This window comes from Pan troglodytes, chromosome 20 (genome assembly GCF_028858775.2).
Source record: "Pan troglodytes isolate AG18354 chromosome 20, NHGRI_mPanTro3-v2.0_pri, whole genome shotgun sequence".
NCBI classification, from domain to species: Eukaryota; Metazoa; Chordata; class Mammalia; order Primates; family Hominidae; genus Pan; species Pan troglodytes.
In genome coordinates this window covers 13,930,803-13,958,328 of record NC_072418.2, presented here as the reverse complement: position 1 = coordinate 13,958,328, position 27,526 = coordinate 13,930,803, and the positions used below count along the sequence as shown (strand labels likewise).

General features: G+C 52.6%; 1 protein-coding gene across 8 annotated transcripts in view; it reads left to right on the top strand.

The window, feature by feature from the left end:
- The window catches only part of DOCK6 (dedicator of cytokinesis 6), a 63,133-nt gene that overhangs the window by 27,380 nt on the left and 8,227 nt on the right, over positions 1-27,526 (top strand). For 4 of the 8 annotated variants that reach the window (XM_016935049.4, XM_054674172.1, XM_054674171.2 and 1 more), the window contains 21 exons: positions 210-371; positions 2,725-2,888; positions 3,922-4,026; positions 6,830-6,922; positions 7,185-7,280; positions 8,696-8,836; positions 13,062-13,175; positions 13,263-13,433; positions 13,923-14,062; positions 14,151-14,320; positions 18,050-18,210; positions 18,345-18,527; positions 19,517-19,643; positions 19,973-20,057; positions 20,794-20,890; positions 21,034-21,168; positions 22,114-22,266; positions 23,281-23,439; positions 23,556-23,656; positions 25,985-26,177; positions 26,259-26,402. In XM_016935049.4, coding sequence (XP_016790538.1) covers positions 210-371; positions 2,725-2,888; positions 3,922-4,026; positions 6,830-6,922; positions 7,185-7,280; positions 8,696-8,836; positions 13,062-13,175; positions 13,263-13,433; positions 13,923-14,062; positions 14,151-14,320; positions 18,050-18,210; positions 18,345-18,527; positions 19,517-19,643; positions 19,973-20,057; positions 20,794-20,890; positions 21,034-21,168; positions 22,114-22,266; positions 23,281-23,439; positions 23,556-23,656; positions 25,985-26,177; positions 26,259-26,402 — 2,894 coding nt within the window. The remainder of the gene's footprint in view (positions 1-209; positions 372-2,724; positions 2,889-3,921; positions 4,027-6,829; positions 6,923-7,184; positions 7,281-8,695; positions 8,837-13,061; positions 13,176-13,262; positions 13,434-13,922; positions 14,063-14,150; positions 14,321-18,049; positions 18,211-18,344; positions 18,528-19,516; positions 19,644-19,972; positions 20,058-20,793; positions 20,891-21,033; positions 21,169-22,113; positions 22,267-23,280; positions 23,440-23,555; positions 23,657-25,984; positions 26,178-26,258; positions 26,403-27,526) is intronic. The other 4 variants (XM_016935053.3, XM_054674168.2, XM_016935056.3 and 1 more) reach the window with 4 other exon arrangements.

Genomic DNA, 27,526 nt, shown 5'->3' with positions numbered 1-27,526 from the left:
AGTGAGCTGAGATCATGCCACTGGACTCCAGCCCGGGCAACAGAGCAAGACTCCATCTCAAAAAAAAAAAAAAAAAAAAAAAAAAAAAAAATTTGTGACCCCTTAATGAGCACATGATCCCTCAAATCCTGATGTCTTTATATTTGGAAAGTGGGCGGGGAGGTGAGAGGCCTTGGGCCCTGGAACTTGGCCTCTGCTCTGCCCTGCAGTGAACCTGGGCCGTGGAGCCTTTGAAGCAATGGCCCATGTAGTCAGCCTTGTTCACCGGAGCCTGGAGGCAGCCCAGGATGCCCGCGGTCACTGCCCACAGCTGGCTGCCTACGTCCACTATGCCTTTCGCCTGCCTGGCACTGAGCCCAGCCTCCCGGATGGTGAGTTTGTAGAAATCCCTGGGAGACGAGAAATATCTGGGAGAAGAGGCTGGGTGCGGTGGCTCACGCCTGTAATCCCAGGACTTTGGGAGGCCGAGCTGGATGGATCATTTGAGGTCAGGAGTTCGAGATCAACTTGGCCAACATGATGAAACCCTGTCTCTACTAAAAATACAAAAATTAGCTGGGGCCAGGCATGGTGGCTAATGCCTATAATCCCAGCACTTTAGGAGGCCAAGGCAGGGGGAATCACTTGAGGGGGTCAGGAGTTCAAGACCAGCCTGGCCAACATGGTGAAACCCCGTCTCTACTAAAAATACAAAAATTAGCCAGGCATGGTGGTAGGTGCCTGTAATCCCAGCTACTAGGGAGGCTGAATCATTTGAACCCAGGAGGCAGAGGTTGCAGTGAGCCAAGGTCATGCCACCGCACTCCAGCCTGGGTGACAGAATGAAACTCCATCTCAAAAAACAAAAACAAAAACAAAAATTAGCCAGGTGTGGTGGCACATGCCTGTAGCCCCAGCTACTCAGGAGGCTGAGGCAGAAGAATCACTTGAACCCGGGAAATGGAGATTGCAGTGAGCTGAGATCACGCCACTGCACTCCAGTCTGGGCAACAGAGCAAGACCCTGTTTCAAAAAAAAAAAAATAAATAAGAAAGAAAGATCTGGGAGAAGAGCATCCAGGTAGTGAGAATAGCATGTGCAAAGGCCCTGAGGCCTCACAGGCCTTGGCTGGTGTGAGCAACTTGCAAGAGAGATAATGTCTTGCCCACTTTTGCCCCATCCCTGGGGTGTGGCTTCTGTGTGCTTGGCTGGAAAACGATTCAGATAGTCAGCAAGCCTCTTCAGTAGCTTGGAGCGGAGACTGAAGCTGAGCTGCCTAGATGTGAATCCTGGCCCTGCCACCTACAGTCTCTGTGACCTTGGGCAAGTGACGTCACTTCTCTGAGCCTGTTTTTCCTTTTGTAAAACAGGGATAATAATAGTACCCACCTCATGGGGGCACTGGTAATAGTAAGTGACATAGTAATCCACACAAAATGGTTAGCACATAGTGAACCCTCAATAGAGTTGGATTTTTTTTTTTTTTAATTTGCCAAATAAACACCAATCCCTATGTGTCAGGCATTATTCTCAGGGTTTTTTTCTTTTTTCTTCTTTTTTTTTTTTTTCTTTTTTTTAAGAGTCAGGGTCAGCCAGGCATGGTGGCTCACAGCTGTAATCCCAGAACTTTGGGAGGCTGAGGCAAGTGGATCACCTGAGATCAGGAGTTTGAGACCAGCCTGTCTCAAAAAATAAAATAGGCCAGGCACAGTGGCTCACGCCTGTAATCCCAGCACTTTAGGAGGCTGAGGCAAGTGGATCACCTGAGATCAGGAGTTTGAGACCAGCCTGTCTCAAAAAATAAAATAGGCCAGGCACAGTGGCTCACGCCTGTAATCCCAACACTTTGGGAGGCTGAGTCAGGCAGATGACAAGGTCAACAGATCGAGACCATCCTGGCCAACATGGTGAAACCCCGTTTCTACTAAAAATGCAAAAATTAGCTGGGCATGGTGGCTCACGAATGTAGTCCCAGCTACTTGGGAGGCTGAGGCAAGAGAATCACACGAACCCAGGAGATGGAGGTTGCAGTGAGCCAAGATCTCCCCACTGCACTCCAGCCTGGCGACAGAGCAAGACTCCGTCTCATAAAAAAAAAAAAAAAAAAAAAATTAGCTGAGCATGCTGGTGCGTGCTTGTAATCCTAGCTACTCAGGAGGCTGAGGCAAGAGAATTGCTTAAACCTGGGAGGCAGAGGTTGCAGTGAGCTGAGATCGTGCCATTGCACTCCAGCTTGGGCAACAAGAGTGAAACTCTAAGAAAAAAAAAAAAAAAGTCAGGGTCTTATTCTGTCGGCCAGGCTAGAGTGCAGTGTCACGATCATAACTCACTGCTGCCTTAAACTCCTGGGCTCAAGTAATCCTGTTGCCTCAGCCTCTCCAAGTAACTGGAACCACAGGCGCACACTGCCATGCGCGGCTAATTTTTTCATTAATTTTTTTGTAGGGACAGAGTCTCGCTATGTTGGCTGGGCTGGGCTTGAACTCTTGGGCTCAAGTGATCCTCCTGGCTCGCCCTCCCAAAGTGCTGGGATTATAGGCATGAGCCACTGTACCTGGCCTATTCTCAGTTTTTCAGTGCCCCCCCAATCTCTGTGAGGCGGCAGCCATTATGACTATTTTATAGATGAGGAACTTAGAGGCTCAGAGAAGGAAAGTGATTTTGCAGAGATTAGCTGAGTAGGAAGGGACTGGGAGGCATCACATCAGGTGGGTGGGTAGTTGACCCTATTCACTCCATCCTCAGGGGCCCCTCCAGTGACAGTGCAGGCTGCCACACTGGCCCGTGGCTCTGGTCGCCCCGCAAGCCTCTACCTGGCGCGTTCCAAGAGCATCAGCAGCAGCAACCCTGACCTCGCCGTGGCCCCTGGCTCTGTGGATGACGAGGTTTCCCGCATCCTGGCCAGCAAGGTAGGGCAACGGGGGCCCTGGAATCTCCAGCCTCAGTGGTTGTGGTTGCCACATGGGTGGGCGAAGAATCTTTGTTGATGAAGCATGGGAAACAACAGAGACGACAGCGTGAATGAAGGCGTAACTCTGGGCAGCAGAGTTGGGCTGGGCTGTCACAGGTTGTGGGGTATGGATCAGACTTTGTGTTGAGCTCTGTACTCCATGACTGACCCGAGGATGGGTGGCAGAGCTTGGCGTGGCTGAACAAAGAGCAATATGTACCTAGTGTGGCAGGTACATATACACATTCACCTTATGCATATACCTACACAGGTGCATATACACATTCACCCCATGCATATATGTACATGGGTGCATATACACATTCACCCCCCATGCATATACATACACAGGTGCATATACACATTCACCCCATGCATATATGTACATGGGTGCATATACACATTGACCCCCACATGCATATACCTACACAGGTACATAGGCACATTCACCCTATGCATATATGTACATGGGCACGTATACGTGTTCACCCCATGCATGTGTGGACACAAGTGTGTATACACATTCACCCCATGCATATATGTACACAGGTGCGTATACACATTCACCCCATGCATATACAGACACGGGTGCGTATACACATTACCCCATGCATATACAGACACGGGTGCGTATACACATTCACCGCATGCATATACTTACACAGGTGCATATACACAGTCATCCTGTGCCTGTATGTACCTGGGTCTGTATACACATTCACCTGATGCATATATGTGTACGGGTGTGTATACACATGCACCCCATGCACAGACTTACAGGGGTGTGTATGCATGCACCTGTGGACCCACATACACAAGTTATGTAAAGGCATGCACCCAATGGACCTATATACACGTGCACATTTTTCAGGATTGTGTGTAGGTGCACATGTGGGCACATGTATGGTCGAGAACCGTGTCCACACTTGGTATTTCATGCTGCTTTCCCTGTCCTCCACTGGGGATGCTACCACTTCTCCGTGTATCTCCAGGGCATCGATCGCTCACACTCCTGGGTGAATTCCGCTTATGCTCCAGGAGGCAGTAAGGCTGTGCTGCGGCGGGCGCCCCCTTATTGTGGGGCCGACCCCAGACAGGTGCCCTTCCTACCTGTCCCTGCACTCATGTGACACCACCTCAGCATGAGCTCCTCCCACCTTCCTGGCTGCATCTGACTAACCTAGGGGGTCTGCCTGAAGGAGGTGGCAGACCCCTCTCCTGCCTTTGTTTGGGGCTGTGAAGTCTGTGTTTAGGCATCACTGGGTCATCTTAACTGGCCTTTTGCTGCCACATAGGCCACAGTCTCAGATGGAGACAGAAGGCACAGGGGTAATATGCAAATAGCATGCAAATGAAGTGCAAATCCAGTCACCCATAACCTCACTGCCCTGCATGGCCTATTCACCTCCCTTTAATCCACCCCTGATGATGGGACTCTCAAAGGGCTGGAATGGAACCTCTCGGCTCCCCTATCCCATTTTAGACAAAGAGCTCCCCTTACCCTGCCTCTTTCCAGGTACCTGGTGTAGGGGGACGCTTTGCCTCCAAACAGACCTGGGTTCAAGTCCTAGCTCTGCTATGAGCTCACCCCATGCTCTGAGCAATTGGATGCATCTTCCTGAGCCTCAGTTTCTTCATTTGTAAAATGGAGATAACACTCCAAATTTTCGGATGCAGTTTAGACTCAAAATATAGTGCTCCCCCAGCAGTCCTGAGCCTGTGCTTGAGTTAGGGCTGAGGGCACTGCAGTGGGATTTTGTTGGGATGATAGATTCTTGGTCTGGCCTTGACCCTGAGCTTCCAGCTAGTTGGGGAAATAGACCGGATCAAACAAATGCATAAGTATATGATCACACAGCGTGGAAAGGAAGCAAGTAGCAACCGAATACCAGCTTCCCTCTGGGTGGTCTTGGGGGCTTCTCCAGGGGAGTGACATCTTTTGCTGGGACCCGAAGGGTAAGATAGAGTCAGCTAGGGAAGGGTGGGTGGGTGTGGGTGTTCAGGAAGAGGGAAAGGCATGTACAAATATTGGGACCAAGGTCAGAGGACTGTACGCACAGAGAGGAGGCCACAGGGCTTGCTTCCTTACACACTTGGCCCTAGGGCCTATTCCAGCTCTGTGCCCATCACCAAGGTAACCTGTACCCTATGACAGGCCCAGGGGACTCCTAGCAGAACAAGCAGGGGGGCCTTTGGGCAGTCATTTCCTTGGATTGCTGGGAATCTGGAAATCAGGGTGACACTGAGGCTGGGCCTTTTCAATGGAAGGCCCTCACGGTGCACAGTGAGTTGCCAGGGCATGGCTGGGACTGGGGTAGCGGGAGAGCCCTCAAGTGTCAGAGTAGGTCCCAGGGTTGGGTCGTCTCTGTCATCAGACCTCCTGTTCCTGCAAGCAGCCTCACCCCCTAACCAGCGAAGGAGGAAGCGAGAGTGGAGCTTGAACTCCTCTGCCTATACCCATTTCACAGATGGGGATACTGAGGCCCAAGCCAGGCTTGGGCAGGGCCAGGCCTGGAACCTTGGGCTCTCTCTGCTATTCCTGGCACCTCACCAACATCTCACCTCCTCTGTCCTTATCTTCCTGCCTTGTCTTTCTCCTCCTTCCCCATCTTGTGTTTAACCTCCTCTGTCCACACTCACCCTCCTCCACCTCTGCGTCCTCCTCTCTGTCCTCTAGACTCACTGACTCGGTCACACTCTACACCTCGTCTACACTCACCCTCACCTTCTCTGGCCACACACATTCTTGCTGTCTACACTGATTTCATCTCCTCTGCCTTCACCCCACACACCACGTACCCATTCCCAGCCTTCGTGTGTTCTCGGTCCCGTTCCATCCACACTCCTCCTGCCTGTTGTGGTTGCACTGCTGTCACTGGTCACTGGCGTACTGTGTTTTCATTGTTATTCTCACCTCCTCCATCACATTCTTTTTTTTTTGAGACGGAGTCTCGCTCTTATCACTCAGGCTGGAGTGCAATGGTGCAATCTCGGCCCACTGCAGGCTCTGCCTCCCAGGTTCAAGCGATTCTCCTGCCTCAACCTCCCAAGTAGCTGGAATTACAGGTGCCTGCCACCACACCCAGCTAATTTTTGTATTTTTAGTAGAGACGGGGTTTCACCATTCACCATGTTGACTAGGATGGTCTCGATCTCCTGACCTCGTGATCCACCTGCCTCGGCCTCCCAAAGTGCTAGGATTACAGCATCCTCCTTTTTTTTTTTTTTTTTTTTTTTTTGAGATGGAGTCTTGCTCTGTCACCCAAGCTAGAGTGCAGTGGTACCATCACAGCTCACTGCAACCTCCAAGTCCCAGGGTCAAGCAATCCTCCTACTTTGGCCTCCTGAGCAGCTGGGACTACAGGCACACGCCACCAGGCCCAGCCATATATATATATTTTTGTTTGTTTGTTTGTTTGTTTGTTTTTGTCTTAGTAGAGTCAATGTCTGACTGTGTTGCCCAGGCTGGTCTTAAACTCCTGGGTTTGAGCAGTCTTCCTGCCCCAGCCTCCCAAAGTGCTGGGATAACAGGTATTGAGCCACCCCGCCCAGCCTCACGTTCTTCTCCCATACCCACACACCTTGATCTTGACTCACCCAGCTCTCTCCAGCGACTCTTTTATTTGTCCCTGCCTCCACTGCCCCGTCTACTCCCACAGCACCCTGGCCATTCCAACCAGCCTCCCCTCCCAACCCACGCCGGCCCATCTCTCTTTCTTGCCTGCCCCCATTGGCATCCATGGCCCTGGTCCATCCATGTGGAAGCATTTCTTTCTCTATATTCACACTAACCCACCTCTTTTCCCCATCCCTGTCTGTGTGGACACGTCTTTCCTCCAACCACGTACCCCTTCACCTCATCCACACTAACCTTCTCCTCGCCATCACATCCCATCATAGGCCATCGACCGCACCTCTAGCCGAGCCTCCTCCTACCTCGAGGGTTCCTCCTCGGCCCCACCAGCCACCCAGCTGAGACCCACTGTGCAGAAGGTAGTGGGGGGAGGGGCGGATGACTCTATTTTTGTCCTGGTCCCCAGCAAAGGGGTCCAGTGCTCCTCCCCCATCCAGAGTCCAGGGGGGTCTGGCGAGCCCAGGGAAAGGGCACTTCCACTCCTCTTGTCCCCCTCCTCCTGCCTGGCTCCTGCTGCACTAACCCCGAGCCCTCCAGCTGCATCTTCCCCTGGCATGTCTCCAGAGGGGGTACGGGAAGGGGTGGCACCTCGTACTCTGTGACCCCTGCCTCTGTCCCCAGCTGCTTCACGAGGAGCTGGCTCTGCAGTGGGTGGTCAGCAGCAGTGCCGTACGCGAGGCCATCCTCCAGCACGCCTGGTTCTTCTTCCAGCTCATGGTGAGACCCCCTCCTCCCTGCCTGGTGGCAAGAGACCCCCAGTGGAGCCCCTTCCTTTTTTAAAGAGAGAAGCCCCCTGGCCAGGCATAGTGGCTCACGCCTGTAATCCCAACACTTTGGGAGGCCGAGGCGGGCGGATCACGTGGTCAGGAGATCGAGACCATCCTGGCTAACACGGTGAAACCCCGTCTCTACTAAAAATACAAAAAAAAATTAGCCGGGCGTGGTGGCAGGCGCCTGTAGTCCCAGATACTTGGGAGGCTGAGGCAGAAGAATGGCGTGCACCCAGGAGGAGGAGCTTGCAGTGAGCCGAGATCATGCCACTGCACTCCAGCCTGGGCGACAGAGCGAGACTCTGTCTCAAAAAAAAAAAGAGAGAAGCCCCCTGAAATTGCACCTGAAATATTTGAAAAATAGCCCCAAGAGACCCCCCCCCCCCAACCTAGGGAGGTGAGAGGCACTTAAGGTGGTGTCTCCCTGGAGAGACTGTACCTGAAACCACCTTTAGAGAGAGCCTCCCTTCCCCATGAGACTCTTTAAGGAGAGAAACCATTAAGAGACCCTCACCTAGACGGGAGACCTCCATCCTGCAAGAGATATTCCTGGATAGAGAGAGAAAGCTGTGGTCAGGCACAGTGGCTCACGCCTGTAATCCCAGCACTTTGGGAGGCTGAGGCGGGTGGATCACTTGAGGTCAGGAGTTTGAGACCAGCCTGGCCAACATGGTGAAACCCCATCTCTACTAAAAATACAAAAGTTAGCCGGGCGTAGTAGTGCGTGCCTGTAATCTCAGCTACATGGGAGACTGAGGCAGGAGAATCGCTTGAACCCAGTAGGCAGAGGTTGCAGTGAGTCAAGATTATGCCACTGCACACCAGCCTGGGTGACGGCAAGACTCCATCTCAAAAAAAAAAAAAAAAAAGAGGGAAAGCTTTCTGATCAAGGTAAGACACATCCCTAAAACTCTTCAATAGGTTATTTGAAGCCTCCTTCCCAGGGCCTGCTGGCTGCATCCCCTCTGGGCCTCCAATAAAGCTCCCTTCAAATCCAGTGCCTCAAGCCCCACCCTTTGTCCCACCTCTGGACTTGCCCTGGGGAGACCCGCATAAGCCCCTTCCACATCCTCTCAGCCTTCCCACTCTCTACACTTTGCCTGGGATGCTCACAGGATCTGCCCACGGCTTTCTTAAGCCCCATCCATAGGTCACAAGCCCCACCCACATCCCTCAGGCCCCAGCTTCTACCTGCAGCTACAGGGCTCAAACCTACCTTCAGCCCACCTCCATTGCTAATAAAGCCCCGCCCCTCCTGTCAAGCCTCCTCCACCCACAGCCCTTCAAGCCCCACCCACAGCCCTTCAAGCCCCACCCACAGCCCTTCAAATCCCACCCACAGCCCTCTCACCTCACCCCCAGGTGAAGAGTATGGCGCTGCACCTGCTTCTTGGACAGCGACTAGACACACCCCGCAAGCTGCGCTTCCCCGGACGCTTCCTGGACGACATCACTGCCTTGGTGGGCTCTGTGGGCCTGGAGGTCATCACCCGTGTCCACAAGGTGAGAGATGCAGGGTCTCAATGTGGGAAGAAACCTGAGGGAGGACATAGAGCCAGCCAGGTGGTGGCGCCAATCCTGCCCAGTGCCTCCTGGCCGTAAGACCAGGAATCCACTTTGCTGGGTGGATCCGTTCATTCATTGTCTGTTTCTTAAGTGCCTGTGACGTGCACAGCCCTGTGCTGGGTGTAGCAATATAACAATAAACAAAACAGACCCAAATCCTTACCCTTGTGTAGCTTTTAAGGGGAGACTTGAAGAAAGTAAGGGATCATTCCATGCAATGTCTGGGGAAAGAGCATTCCAGGCAGGGGGGAATAGCAGGTGCAAAGGCCCTGAGGCAAGACCATGCTTGGGCTAACAGTAGAGCAGTAAGGATGGCTAGATTGTATTGAATGAGGAAGGAAATGAGGGTTAGTGGGAGCAGGGAAGTGACAAGGCAGATCCATTAACCCTTAGCACAGTCAGAGTATACAGCAAGTGCTCAATAAATGGATGTTGATGTTCTGAGACCCTGACAGTGGACTTGTTCAGGCCCTGGATTACCAATTCCAATGCCCTCGGGGGCTAGGCAGGCAATATTAATCATAATAGTAATAATATCGAGCATTTATTGAGCACTTACTGTATAAGCAATTTATATAGATCGCATCATTTTTCTGTTGTTGTTTTTTTTCTGAGACGGAGTTTCACTCTTGTTGTCCAGGCTGGAGTGCGATGGCGCAATCTTGGCTCACCACAACCTCCGCCTCCCAGGTTCAAGCGATTCTCCTGCCTCAGCCTCCCAAGTAGCTGGGATTACAGGCATGCACCACCACGCCCAGCTAATTTTGTATTTTCAGTAGAGACAGTGTTTCTCCATGTTGGCCTGGCTGGTCTGGAACTCCTAACCTCAGGTGATCTGCCCGCCTTGCCCTCCCAAAGTGCTGGGATTACGGGCGTGAGCCACCGCGCCCGGCCTTGGATCGTATCATTAAATTCTCACAACAACTCATGAAGTTAGTATTATTGTTATCTCCATTTTACTGATGGGGAAACTGAGGCATCGAATGAATGAGTAGCTTAATCTTGTACCACGTGACTGAGAAGGGGCAGAATGAGGCTTTTGAATCTGAGCCACCAGCTCCAGACCCCTCACTGTCAATACCAGTTTCAGTTGGGAAAGTGGGGCTTATGGTGGAGCAGAGGGCAGATGTCCCACCTAACAGGGGTGACCATCACTCAATCCAGCCAACAGAAACCCTGCAGGAATGTGGCTCAGCTATGTCCAGATTGGCTGTTTTGTTTTTTTTGGAGATAGGGTCTTGCTGTGTTGCCCAGGCTGGAGCGCAGTGGTGCAATCATAGTTCACGGCAGCCTTGACCTCCTGGGCTCAAGGGATCCTCCCTCCTCAGCCTCCCAAGTAGCTGTGACCAGAGGCACAAGCCAACATACTCGGCAATTTTTTTTTTTTTTTTTTTAGTAGAGTCAGGGTCTCACTATGTTGCCCAGACTGGTCTCCAACTCCTGAGCTCAAGGGCTTCTCCCACTTTGGCTTCCCAAAGTGCCAGGATTACAAGCGTGAGCCACCATGCCTGGCCAGATTGTCTGGGGTTTTTTTGTGTGTGGTTTTGTTTTTGTTTTTTTATTTGTTTTTGTTTGAGACACGGTCTTGCTCTGTTCTCCAGACTAGAGTGTGGTGGTGTGATCATGGCTCACTGTAGCCTCAAACTCCTGGGCTGAAGCAATCCTCCCACCTCAGCCTCCAGAGTAGCTGGGGCTACAGGTGCGTGCTACCATACCCACCTATTTTTGTGTGTGTGTGTGTGTAGAGATGGGGTCTTGCTATGTTCCCACGCCAGGAGATGGCCTGGTGTCTAAGGAGAAATGGGACCTCTGGATTTGCTGGGAACTTTCCAGATTTTTGAAATGGCGTTCTGGCCCAGGCCAACCCTTACACAATCACATGTGACCTCCAAGCTGGTCTCAAAGGTTCTGGCCTTGTCTCACTGGAGCCTTCCCAAAGACTGACATTCCCAGGGGCTGATCCAGATGGTGAGGAAACTACCCCAAGAAAGAGATCCAGAGAAGAACAATGCCCGTGATAATCCACTTTTTTTTTTGAGATGGAGTCTTGCTCTGTCCCCCAGGCTGGAGTGCAATGGCACGATCTCGGCTCACCGCAACCTCCGCCTCCCAGGTTCGAGCAATCCTCCTGCTTCAGCCTCCTGAGTAGCTGGGACTACAGGGGTGCGCCACCATGCCCGGCTAATTTTTTTTTTTTTTTTGAGACGGAGTCTCATTCTGTCGCCCAGGCGGGAGTGCAGTGGCGCAATCTCAGCTCACTGCAACCTCCTCCTCCTGGGTTCAAGCGATTCTCCTGGCTCAGCCTCCCAAGTAGCTGGGACTACAGGCGCCCGCCACCACCCCCGGCTAATTTTTTGTATTTTTAGTAGAGATGGGGTTTCACCATATTGGCCAGGCTGGTCTCAAACTCCTGACCCTGTGATCCACCCACCTCAGCCTCCTAAAGTGCTAGGATTACAGGCATGAGCCACCATGCCTGGCCGGGTTGCGGGGATTTGAGGGCCACTGAGGCTAACTTGTGAGGCCTCAGAGTGGCTCAAGAGAGTATGAGGGCAGAACGAATACCAGCTGGGCCTCGGGGCCACATCAGCCACCTCACTGTTCCCCGGACTTGCTAGTCACATCCTGCCTCAGGGCCTTTGCACTGACTGTTCCCTTAAGCCAGGATGCCATTCTCCCCATGGCTCTTTGGTATCCTTCAGTATCTCTGAAAATGTCATCCCCGTCTGTTAAGGTTGGTGAAAAGTAATTACAGGCCGGGCATGGTGGCTCACGCCTGTAATCCCAACACTTTGGGAGGCCGAGGAGGGTGGATCACCTGAGGTCAGGAGTTTGAGACCAGCCTTACCAACATGGTGAAACCCTGTCTCTACTAAAAACACAAAAGTTAGCCAGGTGTGGTGGTGCACACCTGTAATCCCAGCTACTCAGGAGGCTGAGGCAGGAGAATCGCTTGAACCCGGGAGGCAGAGGTTGCAGTGAGCCGAGATCGCGCCATTGCACTATAGCCTGGGCGACAGAGCAAGACTCCGTCTCAAAAAAAAAAAAAGAAAGAAAGAAAGAAAGAAGTAATTACAGTTTTTGCCATTGAAAGTAATTGCAAAACTGCAATTACTTTTGCACCAATCTAATATTGTCTTTGAAGCACATAGAACTATCTGAAATTCTTGTTTATTTTGTGTCTCCCTGCCCCCGCCCCCCACACACACACTGGACTGAGTTGGACCCGCAGCAGGGATGGCATCTGCCTCATTCACAGGGTTTGGCACAGAGTAGATGCTCAGTAAAGCTCACATTAAATGGTGCTGAGAGGCCGGGTGCGGTATCTCACGCCTGTAATCCCAGCACTTTGGGAAGCCAAGGGAAGCAGATCACCTGAGGTCAGGAGTTCGAGACCAGCCTGACCAACATGGCAAAACCCCATCTCTACTAAAAATAAAAAAATTAGCCAGGCGTGGTGGTGGGTGTCTGTAATCCAAGCTACTGGGGAAGCTGAGGCAGGAGAATCGCTTGAACCCGGGAGACAGAAGTTGCAGTGAGCCGAGATTGTGCCACTGTACTCCAGCCTTAGTGACAGAGCAAGACTCCATCTCAAAAAATAAATTAATTAATTAATAAAAATAAAAATAAATGATGCTAAGAGTCGATCAGTTAGGGCAGAGGCTAATTCGCTTCAACACAGTCACAAGTGATTTAAATAACCATAGCTTATTTCTGAGTATTAAGTAGGTTGTAGAGGCATCACTGTGTGGGCCTGGCCCTGGCAGTTCCCCGGCACCCACCTGCTTCTGCCATATAAGTGGCCACCTCACTTTCCCCTCAAATCCCATTGTCCAGAATTGGTCATGTGGTTCGACTGGAAGGGAGGCTGGGAAATATAGTCTCTCCCCAGCTCTGAACTCTGGACAGAGAGAGCGAGAGGATCTTGCAGGGAGTTAGCCCATATCTGCCTTGGTGTCTTAAGGAGCATGGGAGGGGAAGGCAGCCTGAGGAGGACAACCAGGAAGTCCCAGAGTCACCACAGCCCACAGACAAAGGCTTTGGGGCAGTGATACAGCTCCTAGGGGTGGCAGATGATCTTGGTGAGAGCCAAGCCCCTGTCGGGTCTAAGGTTTGGGGAGGAGGTATGGGTGTGTGGGTTGACAGGCACCTGTGTCCCCAGGATGTGGAGCTGGCCGAGCACCTCAACGCCAGCCTGGCCTTCTTCCTCAGTGACCTTCTGTCCCTGGTGGACCGGGGCTTTGTCTTCAGCCTGGTCCGGGCCCACTACAAGCAGGTAGGAGTGGGCGTGGGCAGGGTGGGCATGGCATGGATGGAAGGCGGAGCAATGTTGACATCACTGATGGCCGCCCCTCTCCCGCAGGTGGCCACGCGGCTCCAGTCGTCCCCTAATCCAGCAGCCCTGCTGACCCTGCGCATGGAATTCACCCGCATCCTGTGCAGCCACGAGCACTACGTGACCCTCAACCTCCCCTGCTGCCCCCTGTCACCTCCAGCCTCGCCCTCCCCCTCTGTGTCCTCCACCACCTCCCAGGTGGGCTGGCTTCACTTCTGCCTCCCTCTCTTTGACCTACAACCTCTCACCTTCAGTCCATCTCCTATGGTTCCCTCATCTCTGTCCCTTTCACGGTGGACCACTGCCTAGGTGAACTAATCCCTTATGTTTGACTTTTGACTTCTGACCCTTCACCTCTCTTGTCATTCTCAGCAATTTCCCAGAAGGACTAACTTCTGATTTCTCTCCCCTAAATCCTAACTCCCAGCCCAGTGTTCCATCTGCTATTTCTCAGTCCTCTGACTTTTGACTCCATGCCCTGTTACATCACAGATGGGTTAATGTCAGCCCCTCACTTCTGGCCTTGAAACCCATACCCACTGTCACCTCCAGATGACTTAACATCAGTCTTTCATCTGTGGCTATTGGCACCGTGATTTCTGTCACCTCCAAGATGGCTTTAATGGTGACCTCCCACCTCTGACCCTTGACCACTGGCATCCCCCATTTTTCCCCCACTCTCTGCAGAGCTCCACCTTCTCCAGCCAAGCCCCAGACCCCAAGGTGACCAGCATGTTCGAACTGAGTGGACCATTCCGGCAGCAGCACTTCCTAGCTGGGCTCCTGCTGACGGAGCTGGCACTGGCCCTTGAACCTGAGGCTGAAGGGTGAGCAGAGCTCCTGTCTAGCCCCAGGACAGGTGGGACAGTCCAGGAGCCATGTCCACCCTGTCCTGAGCACCTCATTACCCCATAGGGCATTCCTGTTGCACAAGAAGGCCATCAGTGCTGTGCACAGCCTGCTATGTGGCCATGACACTGACCCCCGCTACGCCGAGGCCACTGTGAAGGCTCGTGTGGCCGAGCTGTACCTGCCACTGCTTTCGATTGCACGGGATACCTTGCCACGGCTGCATGACTTTGCTGGTCAGTGGGCCAGGGGAAGATGGGGTCACATGATCCAGGGACTTGGTCACAGAAGGCACAGGATAGCAAAGGTGGGAGAACACAGTCACTGGTATGAGTATAGACATTAGGATTAGCAGAGCAGGTTAAAGTGCTAGGACAGACTACTTAAGTCATAACATCTCTGAGCCTCAGGTTTCTCCCCTGTAATGGAGACAGTAACAACACTAACTACTTCATAAGGTTATGTGAAAATGTGGGGGGCTGCAGTACTGAGATATTGTCAGCCTACAATAGATGGAAGATATTATTGTACCATTTATTATTTTCTAAGAAGAGCAGAAAGTAGGGAACATCCAAGTGAGAAAATGATTGGAGTTCATTCATTCACTCATTTTCAACAAACATTTATAGGCATTGTTGAGGGGGGTGGTATAACAGTGGTTGGAAGTACAAAATTGGGATTTGTGGGTGGATGCCTTTCATCAATTTGGGGAAATTCTCAGCCATTCTCACTTGAATTTTTTTCTGCCTCATTTTCACTCTTCACTCCTGGGACTCCAATTACACATATATTAGGCCTTTTGATCACATCTGTTATGTCCTGTTCTGTTTTTTCCATTCTTTCTTCTCTGTAATCCAACTGGGAAGTTTTTTGTTCACTTGTCTATGAGTTCACCACTTATGTCTTCTGTTGTGCCCAGTGTCCTGTTGACCCCATCTGTTGAGTTCTTAATTTCAGATATTAGGCCGGGCGCAGTGGCTCATGCCTGTAATCCCAGCACTGCAGGAGGCTGAGGCAGGCAGATCACGAGGTCAGGAGATCGAGACCATCCTGGCTAACATGGTGAAACCCTGTCTCTACTAAAAATACAAAAAATTAGCTGGGCATGGTGTTGGGTGCCTGTAGTCCCAGCTACTCGGGAGGCTGAGGCAGGAGAATGGCATGAACCCAGGAGGCGGAGCTTGCAGTGAGCTGAGATCACACCACTGCACTCCAGCCTGGGCGACAGAGCGAGACTCCGTCTCAAAAAAAAAAAAAAAAAAAAAAAAATTCAGATATTATATATTTTTTTCCATTGTAAAATATCCATGTGATTTTTTTGTAGATCCCAATTCCCTGTTGAAATTCTCCATCTTTTGTCTCATTTTTGCTCATCTTTTCTTCTAACTTTAAAAGTTTCTGTTTGCTGACTTCAAGATTTGGTCATCCATGTGTCTGCTTCTGTTGTCTCTTTTTCTCTCTTATCCACCACATTTTCCTGCCTCATCCCTTGCCTTGTAGTTTTTTATTATATTCTGGACATTGTATAAAAAAGAACCATAGGGATGAGGCAATGTCATCTTTGCCCAGTGAGAAGTGTCCTTTCCCTCTCTTAGGCAGATAGGATAACAGGCTGATCACCTCAGTCCAATCAGGAATTGAGCTAGGCTGGACTGGGCTAGAGCTTTATTTACACTCAGTCTACCTTTTGTTTCAGGAGACTCTAGGGCAAGATCTGCTATATATTTGTTGACAACTCCTCCCTCTGTTGAGACTTTTTAGGGGAGAGAATGGGGGTTACCTTTTTAAGAGCATAGACTTGGGAACCAGACTGTTGAGGATAAAATTGTAGCTTTTGGGCTGGGCACATGTGGTTCATACCTGTAATCCCAGCACTTTGGGAGGCCGAGGCAGGTGGATCACCTGAGGTCAGGAGATCAAGACCAGCCTGGACAACATGGTAAAACCCTGTCTGTCCCAAAAATACAAACATTAGCTCGACGTGGTGGTGGGCACCGGTAATCCAAGCTACTTGGGAGGCTGAGGCAGGAGTATCGCTTGAACCTGGGAGATGGAGGTCGCAGTGAGCCGGGATCGTGCCATTGCACTCCAGCCTGGGCAACAAGAGCAAAACTCTGTCTCAAAAAAAAATACAAAAAACAAAACAAGAAAATTGTAGCTCTTCCATTTACCTGCTATGTGACCCTGGGCAAGTAACTTAACCTCACTGTACCTCAATTTCTTCGTCCATAAAGTGGGACTAATGAAAGTACTTATCTCCATATGGTTGTTTTGATGATTAAGAGTAAATTTTTTTTTTTTTTTTTTTGAGACAGAGTCTCGCTCTTGCCCAGGCTGGAGTGCAGTGGCGCTATCTCGGCTCACTGCAAGCTCTGCCTCCTGGGTTGACACCATTCTCCTGCTTCAGCCTCCCGAGTAGCTGGGACTACAGGCGCCCGTCACCACGCCTGACTAGTTTTTTTTGTATTTTTAGGAGAGACAGGTTTCACTGTATTAACCAGGATGGTCTCGATCTCCTGACCTTGTGATCCTCCCGCCTCGACATCACAAAGTGCTGGGATTACAGGCGTGAGCCACCACGCCCAGCCGATTAACAGTGATTTTTTTAAGCCGGGTGCAGTGGCTCATACCTGTAATCCCAGCACTTTGGGAGTCCAAGGTGGGCGGATCACTTGAGTCCAGGAGTTGAGGACCAGCCTAGACAACCTAGTGAGACCACGTCTCTGCAAAAACTACAAAAATTAGCTGGGCGTGGCAGCACGCACCTGCAGTTCCAACTACTCAGGAGGCTGAGGTGGGAGGATCACTTGAGTTCAGGAGGTTGAGGCTGCAGTAAGCCAAGATTGTGCCACCGCACTCCAGCCTGGGTGACAGAGTGAGATCCTGTCTGAAAAAAATAAAATAAAATTGGCCAAGTGCAGTGGCTCACGCCTGTAATCCTAATACTTTGGGAGGCCGAGGCGGGCAGATCATTCGAGGTCAGGAGTTTGAAACCAGTCTGGCCAATGTGGTAAAACCCCATCTCTACTAAAAATACAAAAATTAGCCATGCACGGTGGCGCACACCTGTAATACCAGCTACTCGGGAGGCTGAGGCACGAGAATTGCTTGAACCTGGGAGGCAGAGGTTGCAGTGGGCCAAGATGGCGCCACTGTACTCCAGCTTATGCGACAAAGCAAGACTGTATCCAAAAAAAAATAAAATAGGCCAGGTGCCATGGCTCATGCCTATAGTCCCAGCACTTTGGGAGGCTGAGACGGGCGGATCACAAGGTCAGGAGTTTGAGACTAGCCTGGCCAACATGGTGAAACCCTGTCTCTACTAAAAATACAAAAATTAGCCGGGTGTGGTGGCGGGTGCCTGTAATCACAGCTACTCCAGAGGCTGAGGCAGGAGAATTGCTTGAACCTGGGAGGCAGAGGTTGCAGTGAGCTGAGATCAGGCCACTGTACTCCAGCCGGGGCAACAGAGCAAGACTCCATCTCAAAAAACAATAATAAATAAAATAAGTAAAATAAGTGAATTCCAGGAGCAGACAACCAGAAACCCACTCTTGGGGACTGTTGTGAGGGAAGACTTCTTTTTTTTTTTTTTTTTTGAGACAGAGTGTCGCTCTGTTGCCCAGGCTGGAGTGCAGTGGCGCGATCTCGGCTCACTGTAACCTCCACCTCCCAGGTTCAAGTGATTCTCGTGCCACAGCCTCCCGAGTAGCTGGGATTACAGGCGCCCGCCACCACATCCAGCTAATTTTTTGTAATTTTAGTAGAGATGGGATTTTGCCACGTTGGCCAGGCTGGTCTCGAACTCCTGACCTCAGGTGATCCACCCGCCTCTGCCTCCCAAAGTGCTGGTATTACAGGCGTGAGCCACTGTGCCTGGCCATGAGGGAAGACTTCTGAAATTTGAGACAGGGACAGCACTTACCAAGGGTTTATCTTTCTTTCCCTCTGTCTTTTCCTGCCAGAGGGCCCAGGTCAGCGGTCAAGACTGGCCTCAATGCTTGACTCAGACACAGAAGGCGAAGGGGACATTGCGGGTACCATCAACCCCTCTGTGGCCATGGCCATTGCTGGTGGCCCCCTAGCCCCTGGCTCCCGTGCCAGCATCTCCCAGGGGCCACCAACGGTGAGTAGGGAGGCTTGTCCCCATAGACATCATCCACTTTGAATGAGAGAAGCCATGTATCAAGATACAGATTGGCCAGGATTCATCTCACATGGAGAAAATGGAAATTGACTTTGATTCCTCTCTGGCCCCAGGCTTCTCGCGCAGGCTGTGCCCTCTCTGCTGAGTCAAGCCGGACCTTGCTGGCGTGTGTGCTGTGGGTGCTGAAAAACGCCGAGCCGGCGCTCCTGCAGCGCTGGGCCACTGACCTGACACTCCCCCAGCTGGGACGTCTGTTGGACTTGCTGTACCTTTGCCTGGCTGCCTTTGAGTACAAGGTTTGAGGGCGTGGGCAGGAGATGATGGAGGAGGCAGGCTAAGGATGCACCCAGGGCCCCAGCGTGCTGCGGGCTGAGTGGGAAAGGGTGGACTGTCTTTGTGCAGAGGACTCTGTGGGACTGAGAGGAAAGGGGTGGACTGTTTCTGTGCTGAGGCAAGGAATAAAGTCAGAAGTGCTTTGTGAATAGAATTTGGAAGGTGGAGGCCGAGTGCAGTGGCTCACACCTGTAATCCCAGCACTTTGGGAGGCCGAGGCAGGTGGATCGCCTGAGGTCAGGAGTTCAAGAGCAGTCTGGCCAACATAGTGAAACCCCGTCTCTACTAAAAATACAAAATAATAGCTGGGTGTGGTGGCGCGCACCTGTAGTCCCGGCTACTTGGGAGGCTGAGACAGGAGAATCACTTGAACCCGGGAGGTGGAGGTTGCAGTGAGCTGAGATTGTGCCACTGCACACCAGCCTGGGCAACAGAGTGAGGCTCCACCTCAAAAAAAAAAAAAAAGAAGAAAAGAAATTTTTTTAAAACAGGGCCTGGTGCGGTGGCTCACACCTGTAATCCCAGCACTTGAGGAGGCTAAGGCAGGCAAACTGCTTGAGCCCACAAGTTTGAGACCAGCCTGGGCAGCATGGTGAAACCCCATCTCTACGAAAAATACGAAAATTACCTGAGCATGGTGGCACATGCTGGTAGTCCCAGCTATGGAAGTGGCTGAGGTGGATTGCCTGAGCCCAGGAGGTGGAGGTTGCAATGAGCCAAGATCATGCCACTGCTCTTCACCCTGGGCGACAGAATGAGAGAGACTCTGTTTCAAGAAAAAAAAAAAAATTTTTTTTTTGGTAAGTGCTAAGAATTTAGAGGAAAAAGGTAATCTGTCTTTAAGCACAGGGGCCCAGAGGTGAGAAAGAGCACAAAGAAAGGGATGGGGCCAGCCGAGGTCCCCCCGAAAAGAGCAGAGTCAGCCTTGAACCCCAGTTCTCTGCACCCCCAGGGGAAAAAGGCCTTTGAACGCATCAACAGCCTCACATTCAAAAAATCTCTGGATATGAAGGCACGGCTGGAGGAAGCCATCCTGGGTACCATCGGAGCTCGACAAGAAATGGTTCGGCGAAGTCGTGGTAAGAGGGTGACATACCCACGTGTCCCCATCCCACCAGCTGCTCCCACCTTGTGTCAAGGGGACCCCATGAAGGGGGCCATCCCTAGCTTACTTTCTGCCTCACTTTTCCTGGAGAGAAGTCCACAAATCATCACCGTACACGTGCGCCTGTGCGTCCCCATCTGTCACTCGTGTTTGCCCCCGTGCGTCCACCCGGCAGGCTTCTGCTCCACCCAGTGCCCTCATGGGTCAGCCCACCTGAATATCTTCATGCCTGTGCATTTCTCCTGATGTTCACGTGTGCCCTGTGTTTTTACGCATCTGTGATCGTGCGCCCACGCGTCTCAGAGAGGAGCCCGTTTGGGAATCCGGAGAACGTGCGCTGGCGGAAGAGCGTCACACACTGGAAGCAAACCTCAGACCGCGTGGACAAGTAGGTGTGGGCAGGAGGGTGTCTGCTGAGTTCAGAACAGTTCGGGCCGAGGCAGGAGGATTGCTTGAGTCCAGGAGTTCGAGACCAGCCTGGGCAACATAGTGAGACCCTCTCTACCAAAAATTTAAAAATTAGCCGGGCATGGGCCGGGCGCAGTGGCTCATGCCTGTAATCCCAGCACTTTGGGAGGTCGAGGCAGGCGGATCACAAGATCAGGAGATCGAGACCATCCTGGCTAACGGTGAAACCTTGTCTCTACTAAAATATATATAAAAAATTAGCCAGGTGTGGTGGCGGGTGCCTGTAGTCCCAGCTACTAGCGAGGCTGAGGCAGGAGAATGGTGTGAACCCGGGAGGCGGAGCTTACAGTGAGCCGAGATCGCGCCACTGCACTCCAGCCTGGGTGACAGAGCGAGACTCCATCTCAAAAAAAAAAAAAAAAATTAGCCAGGCATGGTGGCATGTGCCTGTGGTCCCAGCCACTCATGAGTCTGAGGTGGGAGAATGACTTGAGCCTGGGAGGTTGAGGCTGCAGTGAGCTGGTGATCACACCACTGCACTCCAGCCTGGGCAACAGAGCAAGACCCTATCTCAGAAAACAAAAAAAACAAAAACAAAAAACAGAACAGCTTCCAGGGAGCCAGCGCCCCCTGGGCTGCCAGGGGAAGGAGAGAGCTCAGCCATGGAGTAGGATCTCACCCTGAGTGGGCCCCCAAGACCTCCTTTCCCCTTCCAGGACCAAGGATGAAATGGAACACGAGGCCTTGGTGGAAGGGAACCTGGCAACCGAGGCAAGCCTAGTGGTTCTGGACACACTGGAGATCATCGTGCAGGTAGGGCTTGATCCAGCATCTGCCTTGTGCTCTGAGCCCAACTGCAGTGCCCTGTGGTCTCTGACTCCATAATCCTTCTCCTTCCCTTTCCCCATAACCACCCTAGGCTCTAACACCTGGATTTCTGACCCCCTCCCCTCCAGACGGTGATGCTTTCAGAAGCCCGAGAGAGCGTCTTGGGGGCAGTGCTGAAGGTTGTGCTGTACAGCCTGGGCAGTGCCCAGAGTGCCCTCTTCTTGCAGCATGGCCTGGCCACCCAGAGGGCCCTTGTGTCCAAGGTGAGCACCACTCAACAACCATGATTCTTAGAAAAACAGTAGCAGCTCTAGGCTGAGCACGGTGGCTCATGCCTCTAATCCCAGCACTTTGGGAGGCTGAGGTGGGAGGATCGCTTGAGGCCAGGAATTTGAGACCAACCTGGGCAACATAGTGAGGCCCCTGTCTCTACAAAAAAATTAAAAATTAGCTAGGACTAGGCATGGTGGCTCACACCTGTAATCCCAGCACTTCGGGAGGCTGAGGCAGGAAGATCATGTGAGCCTAGGAGTTCGAGACCAGCCTGGGCAACACAGTGAGACCCCATTTCTACAAAAAAATAAACTGAGTGTGGTGGCATGCGCCTGTGGTCCTAGCTACTCGGAAGGCTGAGGATCACTTGAGCCCGGGAGGTCAAGGCTATAGTGAGCCATGATCGTGCCACTGGACTCCAGCCTGGGCAACACAGTGAGAGCCTGTCTCAAAAAAAAAAAAAAAAAAAAAAATGTTAGCCAGGCAGGATGGCACACACCACCTGAGATCCCAGCTACTAGGGAGCTACTAGGGAGGCTGAGGCAGGAGGATGGCTTGAGCCTGGGAGTTCAAAGCTGCAGTGAGCTGTGATTGTGCCACTGCACTCCAGCCTGGGAGACAAAACTCCGTCTCAAAAAAAAAAAAAAAAAAGGAGCTCATTCATTGAGCACTTACTGTGTGCTCTGCAACTCCATGGAGCTGACTGCTTTGCCACAGTTTACAGTGGAAGGAAGGCAGAATCAGAGTGGCCAAGTCACTCACCCGGGGTCACACAGCAAGGGGCTTAAACCCAGGTCTGACTCCGAACCCAGTGGTACTTGGCCAAAGAGGACAGAACACAAACCCCTGCCCAAGCAGTCCTCATTTGGGCCAGTCCCCTTCTGAGCCAGAACGGGGAGGGGCTGGACAGTGTCTGTCTGGGTCCTTGGGGGCAGTTCCCGGAGCTGCTGTTCGAGGAGGACACGGAGCTGTGTGCCGACCTGTGCCTGAGGCTCCTACGACACTGTGGCAGCCGCATCAGCACCATCCGCACGCACGCCAGCGCCTCGCTGTACCTGCTCATGCGACAGAACTTCGAGATCGGCCACGTGAGTTGGGGCTAGGAGGCATGGTCCACACATGGCTCTGGTCAGGGTGGCCAGTGGGGTCTCAGCCATACAGGGAGTGAGGGAGGGGGAGACAGTCATTGAGCATAATGGGCAGGAGGAGGGCTCAGAATGCAATTGGGGGTCAGGTGACGTGGCTCATTCCTGTAATCCCAGCACTTTGGGAGGCTGAGGTGAGAGGATCACTTGAGGCCAGGAGTTTGAGGCTGCAGTGGGCCACGACTGTGCCACTGCACTCCAGCCTGAGCAAGAGTGAGACCTTGTCTCAAAAAAAAAAAAAAAAAAAAAGCCAGGCACAGTGGCTCATGCCTGTAATCTCAGCACTTTGGGAAGCTGAGGCAGGTGGATCACTTGAAGTCAGGAGTTCGAGACCAGCCCAGCCAACATGATGGAACCCCGTATCTCTACTAAAAATACAAAAGTTAGCTGGGCATGGTGGCGAGTGCCTGTAATCCCAGCTACTTGGAAGGCTGAGACACGAGAATCGCTTGAACCTGAGAGGCAGAGGTTGCAGTGAGCCAAGATTGCACCACTGCATTCTAGCCTAAGTGATAAAGTGACACTCAGTCTCAAAAAAAAAAAAAAGAAAGAAAAAAAAGAAAAAACGCTGGGTGCAGTGGCTCACACCTGTAATCCCAGCATTTTGGGAGGCCTAGACAGGTGAATCACTTGAGTTCAGGAGTTCGAGACCAGCATAGCCAACACAGTGAAACCCTGTCTCTACCAAAAATACAAAAATTAGTAGGGCGTCTTGGCGTACGCCTGCAGTCCCAGCTACTCGGGAGGCTGAGGCAGGAGAATTGCCTGAACTCGGGAGATGGAGGTTGCAGTGAGCTGAGATCATGCCACTGCACTCCAGCCTGGGCGACAGAGTGAGACCCCCATCTCAAAAAAAAATAAAGAACGCAAGGGCCATGTTGGCAGGTTGAGCAGACCCTGATGTGGGGTCTGGGGTCTGAGACTCCCGGCTCCACTCTCCCGCCCCTGTCCCTGCAGAACTTTGCCCGTGTGAAGATGCAGGTCACCATGTCTCTCTCGTCCCTGGTGGGGACGACGCAGAACTTCAGTGAAGAGCACCTGCGACGTTCACTCAAAACCATCCTCACCTATGCTGAGGAGGACATGGGGCTGCGGGACAGCACCTTCGCAGAGCAGGTGACACCTGCTGGGTCCCCGCCCCGCCTCCCCTTCATATAACCCCCAACCCCACCACCTTGGCTCCCTTCACTTCCTAATGCTGTCATTGGCCCCTGGACGTTCCCCGGCTCCAGGTCCAGGACCTGATGTTCAACCTGCACATGATCCTGACGGACACAGTGAAGATGAAGGAACACCAGGAGGACCCTGAGATGCTCATCGACCTCATGTACAGGTGAGGCGGGCCAGCCGGCACCTTCAGCCACGCCCACGCCCCAACAGGTGCAGGGAGAACAGGGATGAGAGTAGATGTCTAAGGAGGTGAGGAGGGAGCAGGGGAGCGTACAGTCCCTAACAGAGGCAAGTGAGGGGGACAGGTGAGCAGACAGCTGAGCAGACAGGTGAGGGGGACAGGGGAGCAGACAGGTGAGGGGGATAGGGGAGCAGACAGGTGAGGGGGACAGGTGAGCAGACATGAGGGCACAAGTGAGGAGAAAACAGATGAGCAAACAGGTAAAGAGGATGCCAGGAGAATGTACTGATGAGGATGACAGATGAGAGCCAGGACAGGTGAGGGGGACAGGTGAGGTGCTTACAGGTGAAGGGAAATGAGATCCAGAGACTAGACCCGTTGAGGAGTGTAGGAGGGGCGGATGGGTGATGGAGATGGGGGAGGTGGGGCATATGGGAGGGATAGGTGGATAGACAGGTGAGATGGTGCACAAGGAAGGGGAAATAGTGAGTTCAGGTGACTCAAGTTTCCACAGGTAGAGTCAACTCATGAGCGGAGGGTCAAGTGAGAAATGAAAAGGTGGGGCAGGGGGGTGAAGGGATAGACAGGTGAGGGGTTGGATAAGTGAGGAGACAGGTGAATAGAGGAAGCGGGGAGATGCTGCACAGGTGAGGAGACAGGTGAGTAGGATGGATGGGTGAGGAGACAGGTAAGTGGGAAGACAGGAAAAGGGTTGGACAGGCAGGTGAGTGGGTGAAGAAATGGACAGGTAAGGACACAAGTGAGGGGGTGGACATGTGAGGACACAGGTGACAGGATAGACAGGTGAGGGGATGGACAGGTCAGGAGGTAGAGAAGTCAGGAGGTGAACAGGTGAGGAGACAGGTGAAGGGATGGACTGGTGAAGAGATGGCCAGATGAGAAGATGAACAGGTGAGGAGGTGGACAGATAAGGAGACAGCTGAAGGGATGGCCAGGTGAGATGAACAGGTGAGGGGGTGGACAGGTGAAGAGACAGTGAAAGGATGGACAGGTGAGGGGTAGATAGGTAAAGGGGTGGACAGATGAGGGGATAGACAGGCGAAGGGATGGACAGGTGAGAGGGTGAACAGGTGAGGGGACAGACAGCTGAAGGGATGGACAGGTGAGGGGATGCACAGGTGAGGGGGTGGACAGGTAAGGGGATGGGCAGGTGAAGGGATGGACAGGTGAGGGGGTGGACAGGTGAGGGGATAGACAGGTGAGGAGGTGGACAGGTGAAGGGGTGAACAGGCAAGGAGACAGGTGAAGGGATGGACTGGTGAACAGATGGCCAGATGAGAAGATGAACAAGTGAGGAGGTGGACAGATAAGGAGACAGGTGAAGGGATGGCCAAGTGAGATGAACAGGTGAGGGGTGGACAGGTGAAGAGACAGTGAGGGGATAGACAGGTGAGGGGTGGACAGATGAGGGGACAGACAGCTGAAGGGATGGACAGGTGAGAGGGTGGGCAGGTGAGGGGATGCACAGGTGAGGGGGTGGACAGGTGAAGGGATGGACAGGTGAGGGGGTGGACAGGTGAAGGGATGGACAGATGAGGGGGTGGACAGGTGAAGGGATGGACAGGTGAGGGGGTGGACAGGTGAAGGGATGGACAGGTGAGGGGGTGGACAGGTGAGGGGATAGACAAGTGAAGGGATGGACAGGTGAGGGGGTGGACAGGTGAGGGGATAGACAAGTGAAGGGATGGACAGGTGAGAGGGTGGACAGGTGAGAGGGTGGACAGGTGAGAGGGTAGACAGGTGAGGGGATAGACAAGTGAAGGGATGGACAGGTGAGGGGGTGGACAGGTGAGGGGATAGACAAGTGAAGGGATGGACAGGTGAGGGGGTGGACAGGTGAGGGGATAGACAAGTGAAGGGATGGACAGGTGAGAGGGTGGACAGGTGAGAGGGTAGACAGGTGAGGGGATAGACAAGTGAAGGGATGGACAGGTGAGGGGGTGGACAGGTAAGTAGGATACAGGTGAGACTGGCTGGTCAGTGGGAGACAGCAGGACAAGTGAGGAGGAAGATGACTAGAGGAATATGTAAGGTAGGCAGGGGAGGAGTCAGGTGAAGACAGATGACTGGCCAGCAGGTGAGAAAATAGGCGAAGGGGAAGACAGGTGGGGAGATAGCTGAGGGATGGCCAGGTGAGGGAATGAGTGAGGGGATGGGGTACAGGTGAGGAGATTGGCTGGTCCTTGGGGCGGACATGGGGGTAACCAGTGAAGAGAATGGACAAGTGGGAGGCAGGTGGGGAGGACCAGGTGAGTCCCCTCCTCACATCCCCCCTCACCTGGACTCCAGAATTGCCCGGGGCTACCAGGGCTCACCGGACCTGCGGCTGACCTGGTTGCAGAACATGGCCGGGAAGCACGCAGAGCTGGGCAACCACGCCGAGGCTGCCCAGTGCATGGTGCACGCGGCCGCCCTCGTGGCTGAGTACCTCGCCCTGCTCGAGGACCACCGCCACCTGCCCGTGGGCTGCGTTTCCTTCCAGGTGAGTGGCCAGGGGTTGGCAGGTGGCGGACGGCACGAGTGCAGTGGGGACCAGGGTCTGACGCCACCTCTCCCACCCCAGAACATTTCATCCAACGTGCTAGAGGAGTCCGCCATCTCCGACGACATCCTGTCACCCGACGAGGAGGGCTTCTGCTCCGGGAAGCACTTCACTGAGCTGGGGCTGGTAGGGTTGCTGGAACAGGCAGCCGGCTACTTCACCATGGTGAGGCCTTGGGGACCGGGTGCAGGAGAGGGGGCTCGGGCCAGGGAGGTGCCATCAGATCTGCTTCCTAGACCCTTCCAGCAGGGGATTTAGAAAGGAGAATTGGCTGGGTGCGGTGGCTCACGCCTGTAATCCCAGCACTTTGGGAGGCTGAGGCAGGCAGATCATGAGGCCAGGAGTTCGAGACCAGCCTGGCCAGCATGGTGAAACCCTGTCTCTACTAAAAATACAAAAATTAGCCGGGCGTGGTGGTGCACGGCTGTAATCCCAGCTACTCGGGAGGCTGAGGCAGGAGAATCGCTTGACCCAGGGAGGCAGAGGTTGCAGTGAGCCAGAATTGCACCACTGCATTCCAGCCTAGGTGACAGAGTGAGACTCTGTCTCAAAAAAAAAAAAAAAAAGGAGAATTGGGTTTCTCAGAGGCCCTGTTATTTGCCTATGTCTCCATGAGACCCTTGATGCAGGCCTGATATAGCAAGCCTTACGTACATTAGAGATGCTTTCAATTTTCCTTTTTTTCTTTTTTCCTTTCTTGTTTTTTTGTTTGTTTGTTTTTGACAGAGTCTTGCTCTTTTGCCCAGGCTGGTGTACAGTGGTGTGATTGTAGCTCACTCAGCCTCGAACTCCTGAGCTCAAGTAATCCTCCCACCTCAGCCTCCCAAGCAGCTGGGAACACAGGCACGTGCCACCATGCCTGGCCAATTTTTAAATTATTATATATATTTTTTCTTTGTGATATTTTTTGAGACAGGACTTCCATTCTGTCACCTAGGCTGGAGTGCGGTGGCGTGATCATGGCTCACTACAACCTCGGCCTCCAGGGCTCAGGTGATTCTCCCACCCTGGCCTCCTGAGTAGCTAGGACTACAGGCACACATCACTATGTCCGGCTAATTTTTTGTATTTTTTTGTAGAGACGGGGTTTTGCCATGTTTCCCAGGCTGGTCTTGAACTCCTGAGCTCAAGTGATCTGCCCGCTTCAAACTCCCAAAGTCATGGGATTACAGGCGTTGTGCCACTACACCCTGCCAATTTTTAATTTTTTCATAGAGAGGGAGTCTTACTATGTTGCCCAGGCTGGTCTCAAACTCCTGGCCTCACTCAATCCTCCCACCCAAGCCTCC